Here is a 17,694-nt window from a genome sequence, read left to right as displayed (position 1 = left end):
GTGGCTTTATGTATGTTGAAAGTGACCCAGCCTACCCAAACCATAACTTGAAAGTCATTTTAAGTTTAAAAAAAAAAAAAATCTTTAAATTTTTGGCATATTGGGTTTTAGAATCAGCTTACAGTGTAAGAGGTCTGTGATCCTTTGAAACTATTTTTAAATTGTATTTTGATTCTTAAGACAAACTTGAGTAACTTGTTTGATGCCGTGTGCTTGCCTAGACATTTGATTCCCAATTATGCTATCGCTCTCTGCAGACAAATATATAATTATCCTGTTTTTTGAGAACGGTTAGCACACTAAAACTGAAAAGAGGTAATTATATCTGCAGTCCCTGTGGAAATGCCCATAGGACACCTCTGTACTGGTATCTTGCTGTTCCTTCAATAGCCTCTCCTGAATTAACCCATCATTCAGATCCACAGTGTGATTCCTTTGCCTTACTTCTGTTCCAGGAGCACAATACAAAGGCCAGTTCTTTCGGTTATCCCTGCTCTTCGTCTTATCCCCTGTTTGGTGCAGTTCTCTCAAGATGCCTCTCAAATACGTGCTTTACTCTGTGGTCTGCTCTCCGTTTACTCGGGTTCACACTTTTTCACGCTTACCTTTCTTTCCTTTTGTTTTTCTGAACACTCTGGAAGGCGCCGTGAGTAGAGGCACGGGGTTTCAGCATAGACCAGTGCATGAGTGGCTGGAGGGGGCTTGCTCAGAGCCGCGGGCACTTGTGGAGAAGGGAAGTTGGAGGGGGCTGGGAGTGAGCACACTAGTGTGGCTCAGGAGTTAGAGCTGCATCCGGAGAGATTCTTAGCCAAGGAGTAACTTCTTAAAAATCGGAAGCCTTTAGAAGCCAGAATCTTTTGATTTTTCTTTCTATATCAGCCCCTAGCACAATTTCTGGTTCATAGAAGGAGTTCAGTAAATGCTTGCTGGCTAAATGACTCGAGGATCCAGCAGATTTTCATTTTTGAAAGGTTTTTTTTTGGCAAAAACATGAAGCATTAAATTGAAAAAGGTTGTGGCACTGGAAGCAATAGGCCTTGTGCAAACAGTCATCAGATGAGACATTATGAGGGTGACCCAAGGCAGTGCTGCTTTGCTGTTGAAAGGAGGAGGAAAGAATTAAACAATATTCAGAAAAAGTAGAATTTAGTGGCCAGATACTTGTCAAAACTGAAGATGTCTGACTTATCATTAGAAATGTTTGTCAAGGTTAAAATATAAAATGTGTTATTGTAAACAGTCTTCTGTTTATTATTTCTTAATACTCACTAAGAATTACTAAGGGCTTCCCTGGTGGCTCAGAGGGTAAAGCACCTGCCTGCAATAAAGGGGACTTAGATTTGACCCCTGGGTCAGGAAGATCCCCTTGAGAAGAGAATGGCTACCCGCTCCAGTATTCTTGCCTGGAGAATTCCATGGACAGAGGCGCCTGGCGGGCTGCAGTCTGTGGGACTGCAGAGTCAGACACGACTGAGTGACTTAACACACTTACACAAGAATCACTAATCAATGACGCAGAATAGATTTTAAGAAAATTAAGCCTAAATTTTTGTTTTATCTAGGATATACCAGAAGGTATTCTTAAGAATTTAACAGAAGAGCTTCCTCAACCACGAAAAGTGCCCAGACGTCTAGATGAGTACACACAAGAAGAAATAGAGGCTTTTCCGAGAGTTTGGTCTCCGTGAGTCTTTCTTTTCCTTCCCATCTTTGTTTTTATTGTCTTTTTAACCTGAGTTTAGTGTTTCCTATTTCCTTATCCAAATGATAAGGTCCTTGAAGGTGGGAAGTAACGAACTTTTTTCACTCCCTTGGATACTTTTTGCAGCTTTTCCCTACAAATAAACTCTAGCTGTAGATGGTAGAACCAAAAGTCTCAAAGTCTTAAGACTTTGCTAGGTAAGTGCAAGGATGTTCATAGGGGCCTATAAATTATCAGATATTTTGTTTGGGATAGCATAACTTGGATTGATTATAGTCTCTTGAAATGAAACTGAATTGTCTTTACCTAAAACCGAGTAATTCTCCATTTCCGGGGGTTGCTTCACTAAGCCAAGAGTGCGATCCAATGAGAGTCGTCCGTTCTGGACGCTTTCACAGCCTGCCCAAGTAGAGGAATAAGAGAAGAAACGATGCTCTCCTCCCCCATGCAGCGTCTCCTGCCTGTGGCCAGAAGCCTGCTCAGGTCTCACACACAACTCCCGTCTCGCCGTCTCTAGGCGGCTTTGCCTGGCTCTTCGTCACCTCCTCAGCTCACGTTCTCCTCCCTTCACAGTGCTGGGCCCTCAGTAGCAGCCTGTGCAGAACTGGCAACCCTTGTGTGCCGGTTAGCTCTTCCAGGACTTCCTGCTGTCACCTCTGCCTAAACCAGCGTGCCCCTTACCTCCTCCACGGGTGACTCTCACCCATTCTTTGGGCATTAGCGCAGACGTCTGTCTCAGAGGGGCCTCACCTGAACTGCAGGAGCAGACTGTGCCCCGCCGTCTTCTGCCATGGGACCTGCCAGGCAGCTCTGTCGCTCCACTTACCTCCTGGAGAGCAAGGGCTGCATCTGCTCATCACTGCAGCCGCAGCAGCCCGAACAGTCCCTCACATGACAGGGCTCAGAAAGGCTCACAGAATTTGCACAGGTCTGGAGAGAACCACACATTTCCCCCAGGATACTTACCCAGTGCACTCTGAAGATCTGTGTCTCTCGATTGGCCCTTTGGCCAGGTAGGTTTGTGAAAATTTGTTTTCCCAGAATTAATAGTGTGCCCAGGAATCTAATCCTTGATCTAATCATTGTGTGTGTATATAATTTCACTCTTGGCACACACAAGTCTTTATTCTGTTTTAAATGTTTTTGACTGCTGACTTATTTCAAGGTTCACCTTTATTTATAAAGTCTGCAAATAATGAGCAAAATAGTATTATTAGTGATCAGTTATATTAATACTTTCAAAGCGCCCAGCACGCTGCTAGATGGTTTACATGCGTCGTATGTAATTCTCTCGCCAGTAAGAGGAATGTGTCATTCCTGTGTAAGACTGAGTCGGAGGTCTGGCTAATTGTAGTACAGCCTGAATGTGGAACTAATTCCAATCCTGTGTTCTTTCCACAAAAGCAAACTTTCATTGTGGTTTTCAACAAATATTATTAGCACTCTCTGCTGTGGAAGAGACTGCAGTAAGCAGTAGGACACGCGTGGGACGGATCACCATTAAAGCAGTTACGCCATTCAGTTTACAGACTGCTGCTGAGTTTATACCACGTGCTGTGTGGCTGATAGATGCCACAGGGGATTCAGACGGTGAAACCTTTTAACACCTTCTTTCACCTGCATTGGGTCTTGTTATAAAAGAATGAGTTATTTTACTGTATTTAATCTCATGCATTAAACACGCACGTGATTGTGTTTGCTGTCATCCCTCACTAGACTCCGTGGGGACCTGTATGTTGTCTGGTTAGCATCGATCACGGTGACTGACCCATCAAGTAGGCACTCAGCAAACACTTACTGAATGAATAAATGAAGAGATAGAGTGTCTTTTTTATCAGGTTTTATAAATGAGGTTAGAAATAATCTTGAGAAGATGTGAAGCTATTGATACTTTCATGAAATTTATATTTTAGGAAAAATCATTTTAAGTTGTTCTTAGAGATTTGCATGGTCATTTAGTAAAGACATATCCAATCTGCCTTTTCCTAAACTACATAGAAGTTATATTATTTATCCTTAAAACTCAGCCCACATAAACATAGAACATTTTTCTAGGAAGATGTTAACATTTGTAAAAGTTCTTTAAAGGAGATGTGGAATTTGCCACAATTTAATCCTTAACGTCTAGAAATCATTTATTAGCTTAAATTTACCAGTCTGAAACCTTTTCTTTACTAAAAATTCACAATAAAATAGACTACATGTAACATAGACAACATTTACTTCAAACGTTATAACTCTGGAAAAAGCAGACTCAGGCACTCAGTTGAAAAAAATGTTTTAATTTGGGGGCCTTACTAAATGTTCATCGCAGAAAATAAAAATACGGTGTAAACATAAGCAAGAAACACCACCACACTCAGCATTCTGGTGTGCTCGCCTCCTGGTTCTCCGTGTTAGTCTCTGCGCTGCTTGTGTGGGTTTGAATGTTTTACCAACTTGGGGAATCATGATTTTGCGCGAAATATGGTGTCATTGCATGTTTTCCCGATTACAAGATTTTTTCCCCACAAGCCATGATCTTCAGTGGCTGTAAGATACGATACCAGTTTTATTCTGTAGATCTAAATATCTTGTACCTGATCTTCTTACAGAAACCCTGTCATAATTCTTGCCAAGATGGGAAGCAGGTCTTTTTAGAGACTGGAGACACCGAAGGCGCTCTTCAGCTGCGTGACCACACACGCATCACGCCTGTGGCCACGCGTGTCGTGCGCGCTCCGCAGTGTGCCCTCAGTGAGCCACACCAGCGTGACGCCGTAACAACCGCCCACAGCAAACTGCACTCAGTCACTGTTCAGACTGCTGGTTTTATCGCTAATGTCCTGGCTCATTTAAAACAAGCTAGAAGGTGACTGAGTGCCTTCTTTACATTAAGGGAAGTAGAAAGGGCTTTTCTAGAATTATTTTAAGGAGACTTTTGGTGAAACTTGGAGCCGCCTGACCCATGTTTCAGTTGTTGTTCTGGGATGGACTTTCCTGCCCCTTCTTCCCATCCAGGTTTCCCTGTGGCAGGAACACGCATCGGACACCAGGCTTCCCTGTGAGCTTTAGTCGGGTGTGGCCTCCCCACCACTGCCACACGGTGTCTGTTATCTCTAAAGTGTGCACTCCCTGCAGCTACAGCATACAGGTGTTAGCCTGTCCAGCAGTTATTCTTCTCAGTATTAGAGCTGACACCAAGTCTGATTTTTTTCTTTAAGTCACGGAATGCTTATGACCAGGAAAAATATATATATACATTTTATACATATATCAACCAAAAACGTATTGCCTACGAAACAGGTGCTCTTAGGTCAGGGCTGTCTGATGGACTTTTCACGTTGATGCATAGCTGAGCTAGTGCAGTAGCTGCTGGCTTCTGTGACTGGAGTGCTTACACTGTGGCTAGTGTGTCTCAGAATTGAATTTTTAAGTTTACGTATGTAACTTAAGTTTTAGTGGCCTCACGTGGCTTCTTGTTGTTCAGTTGCTAAGTCGTGTCTCTTTTGCGACCCCGTGGACTGTAGCCCACCAGGCTCCTCTCTCCATGGGATTTCCCGGGCGAGAACACTGGAGGGGGTTGCCACCTCCTTCTCCAGGGGACCTTCCCCACCCCCGTCTCCTGCATTGCAGGCGGGTTCTTGACCACCGAGCCAGCAGGGAGGCCCCTCATGTGGCTAGTGACTGCTTTAATGGGCTGTTTTAGTTGTTTACTACTTAATAAAGTTCAAGTGTACAATAGGATATATGTTAGGATCATGATTAAAATATTTGACACACCATGCAATCCTTCAAAATGGGATTCCCCATTACTAAGGGATTGGCTTTCATGAGAAAAAAATTTTTTTCTCCTTTTAGAGAAGGAACCAACTTAAAATATGCTTTTGTTCCACCCCAAATAGCTAAGGCAAGAATATAATCTTCCTTTGGAATGTAGTAATTGGAAATTATTCAGGATAGATATGACAGGTAACCTGCAGAGACTTCACTGGAACGAATGTCCCTAGATTGCACCGTAAATAAATAGACACGACAGTAGCTAGCTCTGGTTTCTGTTTCCCGAGCAATAAAACCTAACACATTTATAGTATAAGAATGCACACTTTGTAATTGCAACTGTCATGAGCTTTTGGTTCAGTGTGAGCTCTTCAGCTTTTCTGGTAGAGATGGAAATCTTTTGAGCAGCAATAACAGTTGTCAGACTAAGCTTTGGATGACCTTGAAACCAAGTCACCCAGTAGGTGACTAACAAAATTGTATTAATTGAATAGCTAATCATTTTAAATCACTTAAAAAGTTACATTCCCTCAGGGCTAACTTCAGCATACTCTCGATTTTCTTATGCTGGTTGTTTATTTTTAAAACAATGGTATACAAGATGGAAAGAAACTGATATTTATGAGGAAACTCTAAATGTGTCATATGACTAAAGCCATTTTCTCAGATGAGAGGTGTCATCCATGCACCCCAGTTAAATCAGTGTATATCCTTGGTGTATTAGTATTTTTTACATCTCATGGATATAGAAACTGTGTCAGAGAATGTTATGTCCGAGCATGCTATAGAGATATATTTTGCGTCTCCTTACGCATTCGCCGTATGAACATGGTGATTGTAGGGCTTGCACTTAGAACTTATTTCTCAGGAAAAAATAGCACTGTCTCCTCTCACAGTTCAGTTGCCTGAGACTGTAGCTTTCAAACGGTCAGCTTATTTTAATTGTCAATAATTATTTCCAGGATCATTGAGGTTTTGCCAACACGTTACAAAACCACAACAATCATGGAAATTATAATGCTGTCACTGTAATGGAAATTTTTCATTATGTAGGGTAAAAATAAAACTTGTTTCATTTGAAACTTTTTTAATTTTCAGTTTTTCAAAATTCTGTAGGAGAGCTTTTCTTTGGAAGAAACTAGCTGTAAGGAAAATTTCAACTTGAATTGCTTCACAGTATCCACAGAATGATGAAACAAAACCAAAAAAGAAATGTGTTTTTTTACTCCTCACCCGTTAAATCCGTAATGCTTTATTTTAAGCATAGCCCCCACCTTTGCAGAGAAGCTAACTGTGGAAAGTCTCAGCCTCCGTGAATGCTTAAAGACAGACTGTGGGATGAGAACCCAGCCCCTGGTCTGACACTGCCCACAGAGCGCCCTCAGAAGCGAGCCTGGGCCGGGGGAGGCTGCCAGGGTGACGGGCCCTGCAGTCGTCTTTGCTGGAAGCAGGGTTAGACTAAGGCAGTTTAACGGTTCGTCCATCCAGCTCTGTAGAAAGGAAGACAGAGCCAGGAGTGAAAGCGCGGCAGAGGGGCCTGGTAAGCATCCCGTCCAGGCAGTGGGCAGTCCTGGAGGAGGCAGGGATGTGAGCTTTCTGCTCGCCCTCCGTGTGAAAGCTGTTCATCCCCCAAATCTGCCCATTAAAAAATAATAATAATTCCACCTATGGCTTTATGAACATGTGCTTCAGATCAGAGACTTATTTAAGACAGTGGAGAGGAGTTTTACCTTTTCAGAACCCATGAGGAGCTGGTATCTGGGCATCTTCAAGATTTTCCATAACTATGTGCTAGTTCAGTCATGTGGCGTTTCCCTGCAAGATTTAACTTAACTTTGCTGCTCTCCACAGTCAGAAGCTATTGGCTGGGCTCGGGGAGCAAGTTCATGTTCCAGCTTTTCCATCCTTTCAACCAGCTCAGCATTGGCTCAAACCATAGACCTCAACATTTCCAGTCCTGAATTTTGCTCAAATCAAGCCTTCTAAACTATACTGTTCTTTTGGATAGGAACACATTAGGACTGGTTGCTAAAATAAAAAGCAGTCTCTGTGTAAGAAACCAAAACCAAATCATTTATATCCCCTAGCCAAGAGAGCTGTGCCCTAAAAGTGACAGTTGAGTGCAACAATAATTCCTATTCATTTTGATTGAAAAAAAATTGATTCTTAAAGAACTCAAACAATCTTTTTTTGTATTGGAGCATAGTTCATAGCTCAGAGGTTAAAGCCTCTGCTTGCAATGCAGGAGACCTGGGTTCAGCCCCTGGGTCGGGAAGATCCCCTGGAGGAGGGCATGGCTGCCCGCTTCAGTGTTCTTGCCTGGAGAATCCCACGGACGGAGGAGCCTGGCGGGCTGCAGTCCACGGGTCGCAGAGTCAGGCAGGCCTGAGGCCTTCCCTTTCTCTTTTCACTCCCGCTGTAGCTCGTTCGCAGTGCTGTGCCAGTTTCCGGCGTGCAGCAGACTGATTCAGTTACACGCACACACGCCTGTTCCTGTTCAGGTTCTTTCCCTGTGCAGGCTATCACAGAGTACGGAGTCGGGTTCCCTGCGCCATACGGCAGGTCCCTGTTGATTATCTGTTTCACATAGAAGTGTGTACATGGGTTTCCCTGTGGCTCGGCTGGTAAGGGACCCGCCTGCAGTGCGGGAGACCTGGGTTCAGCCCCTGGGTCGGGAAGATCCCCTGGAGGAGGGCATGGTGCCCACTCCAGGGTTCTTGCCTGGAGAATCCCTTGGACAAGGAGCCTGGCGGGCTGCAGTCCACGGGTTGCAGCGTCGGGCACACCTGAGTGAGCACACAGCGCAGTGTGTGTGTCAACCCTGGCCTCCTAATTCACACCCCCTTTCCCCTTTGGTTACCCTAAGTTTGCTTTCCGTGTCTGAGTCTCTTTCCATTTTGCAGACAAGTTCATGTGTGTCATTTTTAGATTCCAGACGCAAGTGATGTCATGTGACATTTGTCTTTGCTTCGTGTGATCATCTCTAGGTCCACCCATGTTGCTGCAGATGGCAGTGTTTCATCCTTTTTACAGCTGAGCAGTATTCCATTGTGCTTAAAAGTGAGTTTAGTTTCAAAAGCATTCCCATTGAACATCTTCTGCTCAGGCTGGTGGTTCAGTGTCTGGGTGAATGAGTCTGGCGCACCGTTGCTTTGCCTGTTACCTGTACAGCTGACATCTTCAGTTCAAGGAATGTGAACTGGGATCCCAGATTTCCTGGGATGGTTTATTCTAAATAATTCCATTCTTCCAGTGAAAGTGACTTAAAAAACTCTGTCAGCCTGACCATTTGTATCTCTTAAGATTTGTCACTGTCCAGATTTTATCCTAGTCTTTTAACTTCTCTTGGAGTAAGCATTTTACTTATTATTTAGAAGTGAAGAGATATAAAGCCTAAAGGACAGTAAAATATTTTTGAAATTTATTACACTTAAGTTATACTCAGTTTCATGAATTTACAACAGAAATTTGAATGCTATTTTTCCTTTGGAAAATAAATGCATCATAATGGGATGAATACTATTGTATCTCTATTTGAACTACAATATAAACCATGTGTTTTATAGCTTTTTCAATGTATTAAAAAACCAAATGCATTTTTTCCTGCCATTTTACAATGAAAGCTAAAATTTCCAAAAAGATTTCTCCTGAACTCAGAAGCTTCCTTCATAGCAGTGTCCCCAGTTTCAGGTGATGCAGATGTGTTGGTCTCTTCGCGTCCTGTGTACTGGACGTGAGTGTCTGCATCTGTGAGAGGCGTCGGCTCCATTGTAACGAGCGACGGTGTCGTGCTTGTGTAATTTGACACGCGGCAGCTAGTGTTTCCCATAAGGATACGTGTGGTAAGGGATTTGCTAGAGCAAATGGGGAACCATGTGAGCTGCGGTATGAGTTTAGATGCCCAAGCAGTCACAAGCACCATAGGATATTTTCTACAGCTCCCACAGGCCTTTGTGTCTTCATTCGAAAAAAGTAATATTGTGGAAAGCTACGTTGCTTTTAAAGTCAGTTTTCTGCTGGTGACAAGTATTAAGTTCTAAGTGAGTTGTGGCTGTAAAGCACTGAATACCTATGAAAGTTTAGCACACTTTAGAAAATGAATTAAAGTCTTGCATAGGCAAATTCTTTGAAGATTCATTAATCTCCCAAGTAAACCCTAAGTACGTATATGAGAACATCAGACTTTCCGCTTTCTCTTCAGAGCTCAGTGTGTGTGTCTCCCTCTGTTAAACTCTCTCTAAAGACGGGCTGCGTCTCGCTCTCTGCCGTTTCCAGCGCCCACCGTGGACCCGATGCTCAGGCATCTTGGTTGAAGGAGACTGAATGAGTGGACTCTTACCTCCCTTAAAGAGGAATTGACTTTTAATTCATTGTGTGATGAATTGAAATGTTGGTCTTTGTTGTTTATTTAAATATTGCTTAATGCCTCTAGTAAACTAAATTTTCTCTCAACAGTCTGCTTCGGTGCAACTCTGGTGTCCCCAGTTTTGGATACTTTGTATTACATATATAAAGAAAAGATCCTGCTAAGTTAATTAAGTTTTATTTCTGTCAATAACTTTCCATTAAGAATTAATAGGTATTAGCTTTTGATAACCGGAGAAAGCAATGGCACCACACTCCAGTACTCTTGCCTGGAAAATGCCATGGGCGGAGGAGCCTCGAAGGCTGCAGTCCACGGGGTCACTGAGGGTCAGACATGACTGAGCGACTTCACTTTCACTTTTCACTTTCAGGCATTCAGTTCAGTTCAGTTCAGTCGCTCAGTCGTGTCTGACTCTCTGCGACCCCATGAATCGCAGCACACCAGGCCTCCCTGTCCATCACCATCTCCCGGAGTTCACTCAGACTCACGTCCATCGAGTCCGTGATGCCAACCAGCCATCTCATCCTCGGTCGTCCCCTTCTCCTCCTGCCCCCAGTCCCTCCCAGCATCAGAGTCTTTTCCAGTGAGTCAACTCTTCCCATGAGGTGGCCAAAGTATTGGAGTTTCAGCTTTAGCATCAATCCTTCCAAAGAAATCCCAGGGTTGATCTCCTTCAGAATGGACTGGGTGGATCTCCTTGCAGTCCAAGGGACTCTCAAGAGTCTTCTCCAACACCACAGTTCAAAGCATCAATTCTTGGGTGCTCAGCCTTCTTCACAGTCCAACTCTCACATCCATACATGACCACAGGAAAAACCATAGCCTTGACTAGACGGACCTTAGTCGGCAAAGTAATGTCTCTGCTTTTGAATATATTATCTAGGTTGGTCATAACTTTTCTTCCAAGGAGTAAGCATCTTTTAATTTCATGGCTGCAGTCACCATCTGCAGTGATTTTGGAGCCCCCCAAAATAAAGTCTGACACTATTTCCACTGTTTCCTCATCTATTTCCCATGAAGTGATGGGACCAGATGCCATAATCTTCATTTTCTGAATGTTGAGCTTTAAGCCAACTTTTTCGCTCTCCTCTTTCACTTTCATCAGGAAGCTTTTTAGCTCCTCTTCACTTTCTGCCATAAGGGTGATGTCATCTGCATATCTGAGCTTATTGATATTTCTCCCAGAAATCTTGATTCCAGCTTGTGCTTCTTCCAGTCCAGCGTTTCTCATGATGTACTCTGCATAGAAGTTAAATAAGCAGGGTGACAATATACAGCCTTGACGTACTCCTTTTCCTATTTGGAACCAGTCTGTTGTTCCATGTCCAGTTCTAACTGTTGCTTCCTGACCTACATACAGATTTCTCAAGAGGCAGGTTAGGTAGTCTGGTATTCCCATCTCTCTCAGAATTTTCCACAGTCAAAGGCTTTGGCATAGTCAATAAAGCAGAAATAGATGTTTTTCTGGAACTCTCTTGCTTTTTCCATGATCCAGCAGATGTTGGCAATTTGATCTCTGGTTCCTCTGCCTTTTCTAAAACCAGCTTGAACATCAAGTTCACGGTTCACGTATTGCTGAAGCCTGGCTTGGAGAATGTTGAGCATTACTTTCCTAGCATGTGAGATGCGTGCAATTGTGTGGTAATCTGAACATTTTTTGACATTGCCTTTCTTTGGGATTGGAATGAAAACTGACCTTTTCCAGTCCTGTGGCCACTGCTGAGTTTTCAAATTTGCTGGCATATTGAGTGCAGCACTTTCACAGCATTATCTTTCAGGATTTGAAACAGCTCAACTGGAATTCCATCACCTCCACTAGCTTTGTTCATAGTGATGCTTTCTAAGGCCCACTTGACTTCACATTCCAAGATGTCTGGCTCTAGATGAGTGATCACATCATCATAATTATCTGGGTCGTGAAGATCTTTTTTGTACAGTTCTTCCGTGTATTCTTGCCACCTCTTAATATCTTCTGCTTCTGTTAGGTCCAGACCATTTCTGTCCTTTATCGAGCCCATCTTTGCATGAGATGTTTCCTTGGTATCTCTAATTTTCTTGAAGAGATCTCTAGTCTTTCCCATTCTGTTGTTTTCCTCTATTTCTTTGCATTGATCGCTGAAGAAGGCTTTCTTATCTCTTCTTGCTATTCTTTGGAACTCTGCATTCACATGCTTATATCTTTCCTTTTCTCCTTTGCTTTTCACCTCTCTTCTTTTCACAGCTATTTGTAAGGCCTCCCCAGACAGCCATTTTGCTTTTTTGCATTTCTTTTCCATGGGGATGGTCTTGATCCCTATCTCCTGTACAGTGTCACAAACCTCATTCCATAGTTCATTAGGCACTCTGTCTGTCAGATCTAGGCCCTTAAATCTGTTTCTCACTTCCACTATATAATCATAAGGGATTTGATTTAGGTCATACCTGAATGGTCTAGCAGTTTTCCCTACTTTCTTCAATTTAAGTCTGAATTTGGCAATAAGGAGCTCATGAAGGAAATGGCAACCCACTCCAGTGTTCTTGCCTGGAGAATCCCAGGGATTGGGGGAGCCTGGTGGGCTGCCGTCTATGGGGTCGCACAGAGTCAGACACGACTGAAGTGACTTAGCAGCAGCAGCAGCAGCTTTTTGTAACAGCATTTGAAATGTCTCCCAAAGTTTTCCTGAGGTTCTCAACTGTTGTAAAATGAAAACTGTTGTCATTTACAAATTGTTGTTCAGTCCCTAAGTCCTGTCTGACTCTGCCACTCCATGGACTGAAATCCAGCAGGCTTCTCTGTCCGTGGGGTTCTTCAGGCAAGAGTGCTGCAGTGAGTTGCCGTTTCCTCTCCAGGGGATCTTTCTGGACCAGAGATCGAGCCCACGTCTCCTGCATTGGCAGGCGGATTCTGCAGCACTGAGCCACCTGGGAAGCCTTATTTCCAAACGTGTTACCAGTGTATAATACCATTTGCTAGTTGAAAACTCCGTGCTTTGTGTTTGCAATGAAACAGAGAACTATGGCTAATACAGGCTAAATCACCTGCCATCCATTTGGCAAAAGGTCAAGCCATTTCATTAAAGTTCATTAAGGTTTCAGACAGCATTTAAGTATCTGTAGGCTGAAAAGGAGTACACTAGTTGCCAGGTTTCTCGCTTTTAAAAACTACCTAATCTAGTGAGGAGAGCATGCAGGCCTAACCGTGAAATAGGGTGAGTATGTGAGCAGCTCCTGAGGGTTCAGCTCTGGTCAGCGGCATGCTGCTGTGCATATATTAGCTTCAAACCGATACACGTTTAAGAATTTAAAGAACCCTAATACGGTGACATTCACTCAGTTAAAGCTACAGTCAGTCTTTCTTTGATGATAGATGTCAAAGGAATTTTAGTATCTAGTCTCTGTAGATGTGACCATAATTTATAGTTAGCCACTGTTGCGTCAGAAAAGCATAAAACTGCCTATTAATAGAGTCCTCTGGTGGGTAAAGAGCCAGAAGGATGCTGTATATCCACTGGGATCACCTCTTGCTCATCAGGAATTGTGTTGTTTTCTGTTGGGCACAGCTTAGCTTTAGAAATTTCTACCGAAAGTGCTTCTTCAGCACCTTTAGTCACATCGTCTGTCTTAGGAATAGCTCTGTGGGAGGTCTGAGGTCCATGGACTAGAACTGCCTCACAGGGGCGCTTGTTAGGAACGCAGAGCCACGACCTTTTACAGACTTAACTGGATCAAAATCTGCATTTTCACAAGAACCCAAGCGATTCGCATGCCCGCTGAAGTTGGAGATGCGCTCAGGCACGTGGCCCTCCCCTCCCATCCTTGTACTGGGTGGCCTGCTTTTGGTGGAAGGGAGTGAGCAGGCCGAGCGTGTTGTATGTGTCCCTGCTTTCCTTTGTGTGGGCGGAGAGAAAGACAGAACCACATTTAACGCAAACACGTCCTTCTTCCCACGGGGGTACCTCCTGAAGCCATGTAGTATTTTTAATTGCCTCCCACATAAGTTGATTTTTCTCGTTCTGCTAACATCTAAACTGTCTAGTCCCTTGGCCATGATACTGTTCTCCACACCACCCCCACCTCAAGCAAATTAACCACCTGCCAAAGATTCTGAAAGAGGAAAGGGTGACTTATGAGCGCAGGGACGTTTTCAAGGTGGTCCCTACAGTGACGAGTATCTTAACGCCTTCACAGCACACAGGATGCTGTCCTAATTGCTGGACTTGTAAGATGGATTATATCGGGACCGTGCCTTCCGTGATGGGCACACATGAATAGAACGGGGTCCTCTGAGGGACCGCCTTGTCAGCTATGTGGGGTTGATGACAGTCTTTCTCACTGTGTGGCTAGGAGGGTAACACCAAACCGTGCTTGTGGGGGAGTTAGTGTACTTCACGGCCTCTAAGCACCGGCACTGTCATCTACAGAGACACCAAATATTGTTTACGTTCAGAGCAGTGTTGCCTCGTTTACGTAGGGCAAGCGCAGTTTGAGAAACTAATAGAAGCAAGCATGGAGTTCCCTGGCAGTCTCAGGGAAAAGAGCCCTTTCTCAGAAAGGAAGAGTTGTGTGGTATTTCCCAGAACATGTGATTTTGTGGGTGGGTTTTGCAGGGTTAGTCAAGTCTACCAGGCAGGGAAATGTCAGAGATATTTCAAACGCAGAAAATACCAAGTGCCCAAGTCCAGTGGAGTGAAAGTTCTTGTCTGGGCAGCAGCAGGGAGGGTCGTGGGGCCAGGACAGACGGGGTGTGAAAGAATGACTCGGAGCAGTTGCCTGGGGCCGGTACGGACGCTCGTTACGTGTGGGCTTCTGAGACGTTTGAATCTGACAGAGTGGAGAGCTGGTGAAAAGGCTTCCACTGCGGAGGTGGGATAGCAGTCTGTGTTGGAGGTGGGATAGCAGTCTGTGTTAGAGGCTCGGGCGTGGTCAGCTGCTGGGGCTGTAGAACTGCAGTCTGGGTTAGAGACGCGGGAGGTCAGGCCTTCAGGCGCTGTGGCCTAGACTGTTAGAGACTCAGATGTCTTTCCCTTTCCCGTTCCTCCTAAACTCCAAATCCTGCTTACTGGCTGCCTGCCGTGTCCAGACAGCATGCACAAAACCAGACTCCTTCCCTTCAAACTCTGTCCTTCTGCCTGTATTCCCCTCCTGAAAAAACAGGTAGCACTGCCGTTTCCCGCGTTCCTCAGCTGAAGACTGATAGTGACCCCTGGAGGGCCTTTTGCAGCAGCCCCTTCCTCTGCGGTCCCGCCGCCCCCTCCTTCCCTCTCTTAAGTCTCACCTGCCCGAGTCCTGACGGGCCTCGTCTCCATCCTCTGCACTGTCTCCGCAGGGTCACAGAATCGAGCTTCGTCAGCCCCTTTCCTTCAGGTCACAGTGAAGCACGTTCACCTTACCCGGCAGGTCACAGCCTTCGCACATGCTTCCTAGGGTACTCCTTAGTCCCACTGAAAGGCACTTTCGTCATCTCGTTGCGAATGAATTGCTTTTGGTGTGGAAACAACCAGATGGTGGCTGAGCACGCTTAATTTTGGGTGGAGCTGTAGAAACTCCTTGTCAGGACGCCTTGTTAGAGTCTTAGGCTTCCTTCCCTGTTTTGATTATGTGAACCAGCTGGATGGGAGAAGAAATTGTCTTAAAAGACACTGGTGTCTCTTGACTGGGAGCTTGGACTGTATTGAGTCACGCACGCAAGGCTAGAAGGGCACATTTTGGAGCTCCTTCCACCTATTGTTTATCAAGTTGTCATTTCCCAGACTTTGGATTCGGTTTTTACATTTGAAAAGAAATTTCAAAAACAGCCACAAAATGCTGCAGTTTCTCTTCTTGTTACAGAACGATGATGGTGAAGCATGTTTGGATAATTTTAAAGTGTAATGGCGTTCGTTTACTTAGGTACCAGAATCTGCTCTTCCTGTCCAGGCTATCTGGTCTTCTTTTTTTTTTTTTAATATGCTATAAATGTAGAAAGGGTGAGATAAGTTGTTTCAGGGCAAACAGGGTTCACTTTTTAAAGGAACTCAAACTATCGAATATTTTTACAGCTGTTTCAGAAATATCTATTTAGTTTACTTACTACTAAATTCATTCTGAAAATTCTGCAAGCATCCAATACCCACAAATACACTACTATAAAAAATAATGAGACACAAACACTTCTTACATTTTGTAAGTTCCTTTCCCTCATTTTCTCCATTTTTGAAATTTAACATCTCTGAAAATGTTCTTTGTTTTAGTTTACTACTAGAAGGAACTGTCAGTTAAGATTAATCCTATAAATACATAAATGAAGGAAAGACCATATGTATGTATATAGTAAAAGACCATATATATACATATACATACATATATGTAATAAATGTATGTGTAATTAAAGTACCAAAGGACTGGTGTTTATACAATTGTTTTGTATGCTATTATATTAAAATTAAATTTAGTGTATGATATAATACAAATAGGGAAATTATTTGCTCATTCAGAATATACTGTTATTAGTTAAATCCATATCTTTTTATATAATCCTTTCTATTAAAAGGGCTTTGGGGAAATTGAATTCAGGCTTATTTGTACATACATTCATGTATAGGCACGTGGGAGCCTTTATTTATACTCTCAAAAGAACTTGGAAATTGCCACATAACTATTCTACTTTGCAGTAATTTGGCCTTAATGTTTTTCACCAAAAATTCAGACATAGTATTTGGAGATATCTCTTGGTGAACAGTTACTTTCGTTATAAATTGGAAGAATAATCTTCCTGTATCGGGCAGGGGAAAGTGAAATAACGCGTCGTTAAGAAAATAAACCCTGGTTTTGTCTTTCAGACCTGAGGACTATCGGCTGTAGGAGGAAGAAAATTCCAGAACATAACAGTGGTGCTTGAAACTCCTTCATCAAGGCAAGATGGAGCAACAGCTGCCTTCCGACAGGACGCCTACTTGTCGGGGAGGGTCGGGCAGGGATATCCCTTCCTTAGGAGATTACAGTAAAATGCCACTTTATCGAATCGTTTGATTGCATAGTGCTATCTGAATGTTGGAAGTAAGAATGAAACTGCCCCTTGCTTAGTTCAGTGTCTCATTCAATGGGAAAAGCAGACCCAGGTCGCGCGGCAGCTGTGATCGCCGAGCGTCGGCAGTGCCGTCCCCTCAGCTCAGCTCCCGGTTCTGGGCACCCGGGGACGAGGCCCTCCGCACATCTCCTTTCAGGGACTGCTGCGTGTGGCCTACCAGCTCAGCTAGGCAGGGCTTGCCTGAGCTCCGCTCACACTGCTTCCCCTTCTGTGTCCCACAGAGCTTGCTGCTCTCCGTGTCTGCTCCCCGAAACCTCACTGCGCCACCTGCGACGCTGTGTGTCCACGAAGCTCCTGCTGGCCCCTCTTCTCCTCTGTCCTGGGCGCTGAGACTGGCCCGCTGGAATCAGTGTGTCCAGCAAAGTCTCCTCTGTAAACTCAGCAGCTAAGACCCTGCGTTTGGGGTTTTTATGGTGGTGTGCCCTAGCCAGTCAAGGGGCGGGTTTCAGACCAGTCCTCCCGCTCATGCAGCAGACACACGCTAGGCCTGATACAGGCGCTGGGCGCAGAAGCCACGTCTTGCCTGCACCTTCACACCCAGCGAAGAGCCCGCCGTCTGCCGCGGGCGGAAAGGAGCTGGGGCCGACCCGCGCATGCATACCTGCGCCTGGCGGTAGGTACAGAAGTGACTGTGTGAGCCGTGACTGGCGCCCACCTGGGGGAAACGGTAACGTTAAACCTAAAGCATCGCTGTTAAGCACCTTTAACGGGCCGAACACAGCTGCTTTATATAAAATTAATTCCTACATCAACCAGTACTGTACACGAGATTCCCTCCCCGTTTAAAGATGGGCCTGAGACGGTGGCAGTGAATGACCTGAC

At 44.4% G+C, this 17,694-nt stretch overlaps 1 protein-coding gene across 1 annotated transcript in view; it reads left to right on the top strand.

The window, feature by feature from the left end:
* Positions 1–16,782, top strand: part of MRPL13 (mitochondrial ribosomal protein L13) — a 41,870-nt gene extending 25,088 nt beyond the window's left edge. Inside the window, exons 6-7 of the mRNA XM_068983999.1 lie at positions 1,563–1,684; positions 16,625–16,782. Of these exons, the coding sequence (XP_068840100.1) occupies positions 1,563–1,684; positions 16,625–16,646 (144 nt within the window). The 3' untranslated portion in view covers positions 16,647–16,782. The remainder of the gene's footprint in view (positions 1–1,562; positions 1,685–16,624) is intronic.
* Positions 16,783–17,694: the final 912 nt, after the last annotated feature.

The sequence above is a fragment of the Capricornis sumatraensis genome, chromosome 11 (assembly GCF_032405125.1).
Source record: "Capricornis sumatraensis isolate serow.1 chromosome 11, serow.2, whole genome shotgun sequence".
NCBI classification, from domain to species: domain Eukaryota; kingdom Metazoa; phylum Chordata; class Mammalia; order Artiodactyla; family Bovidae; genus Capricornis; species Capricornis sumatraensis.
This window is presented reverse-complemented; position numbering and strand designations above follow the sequence as displayed.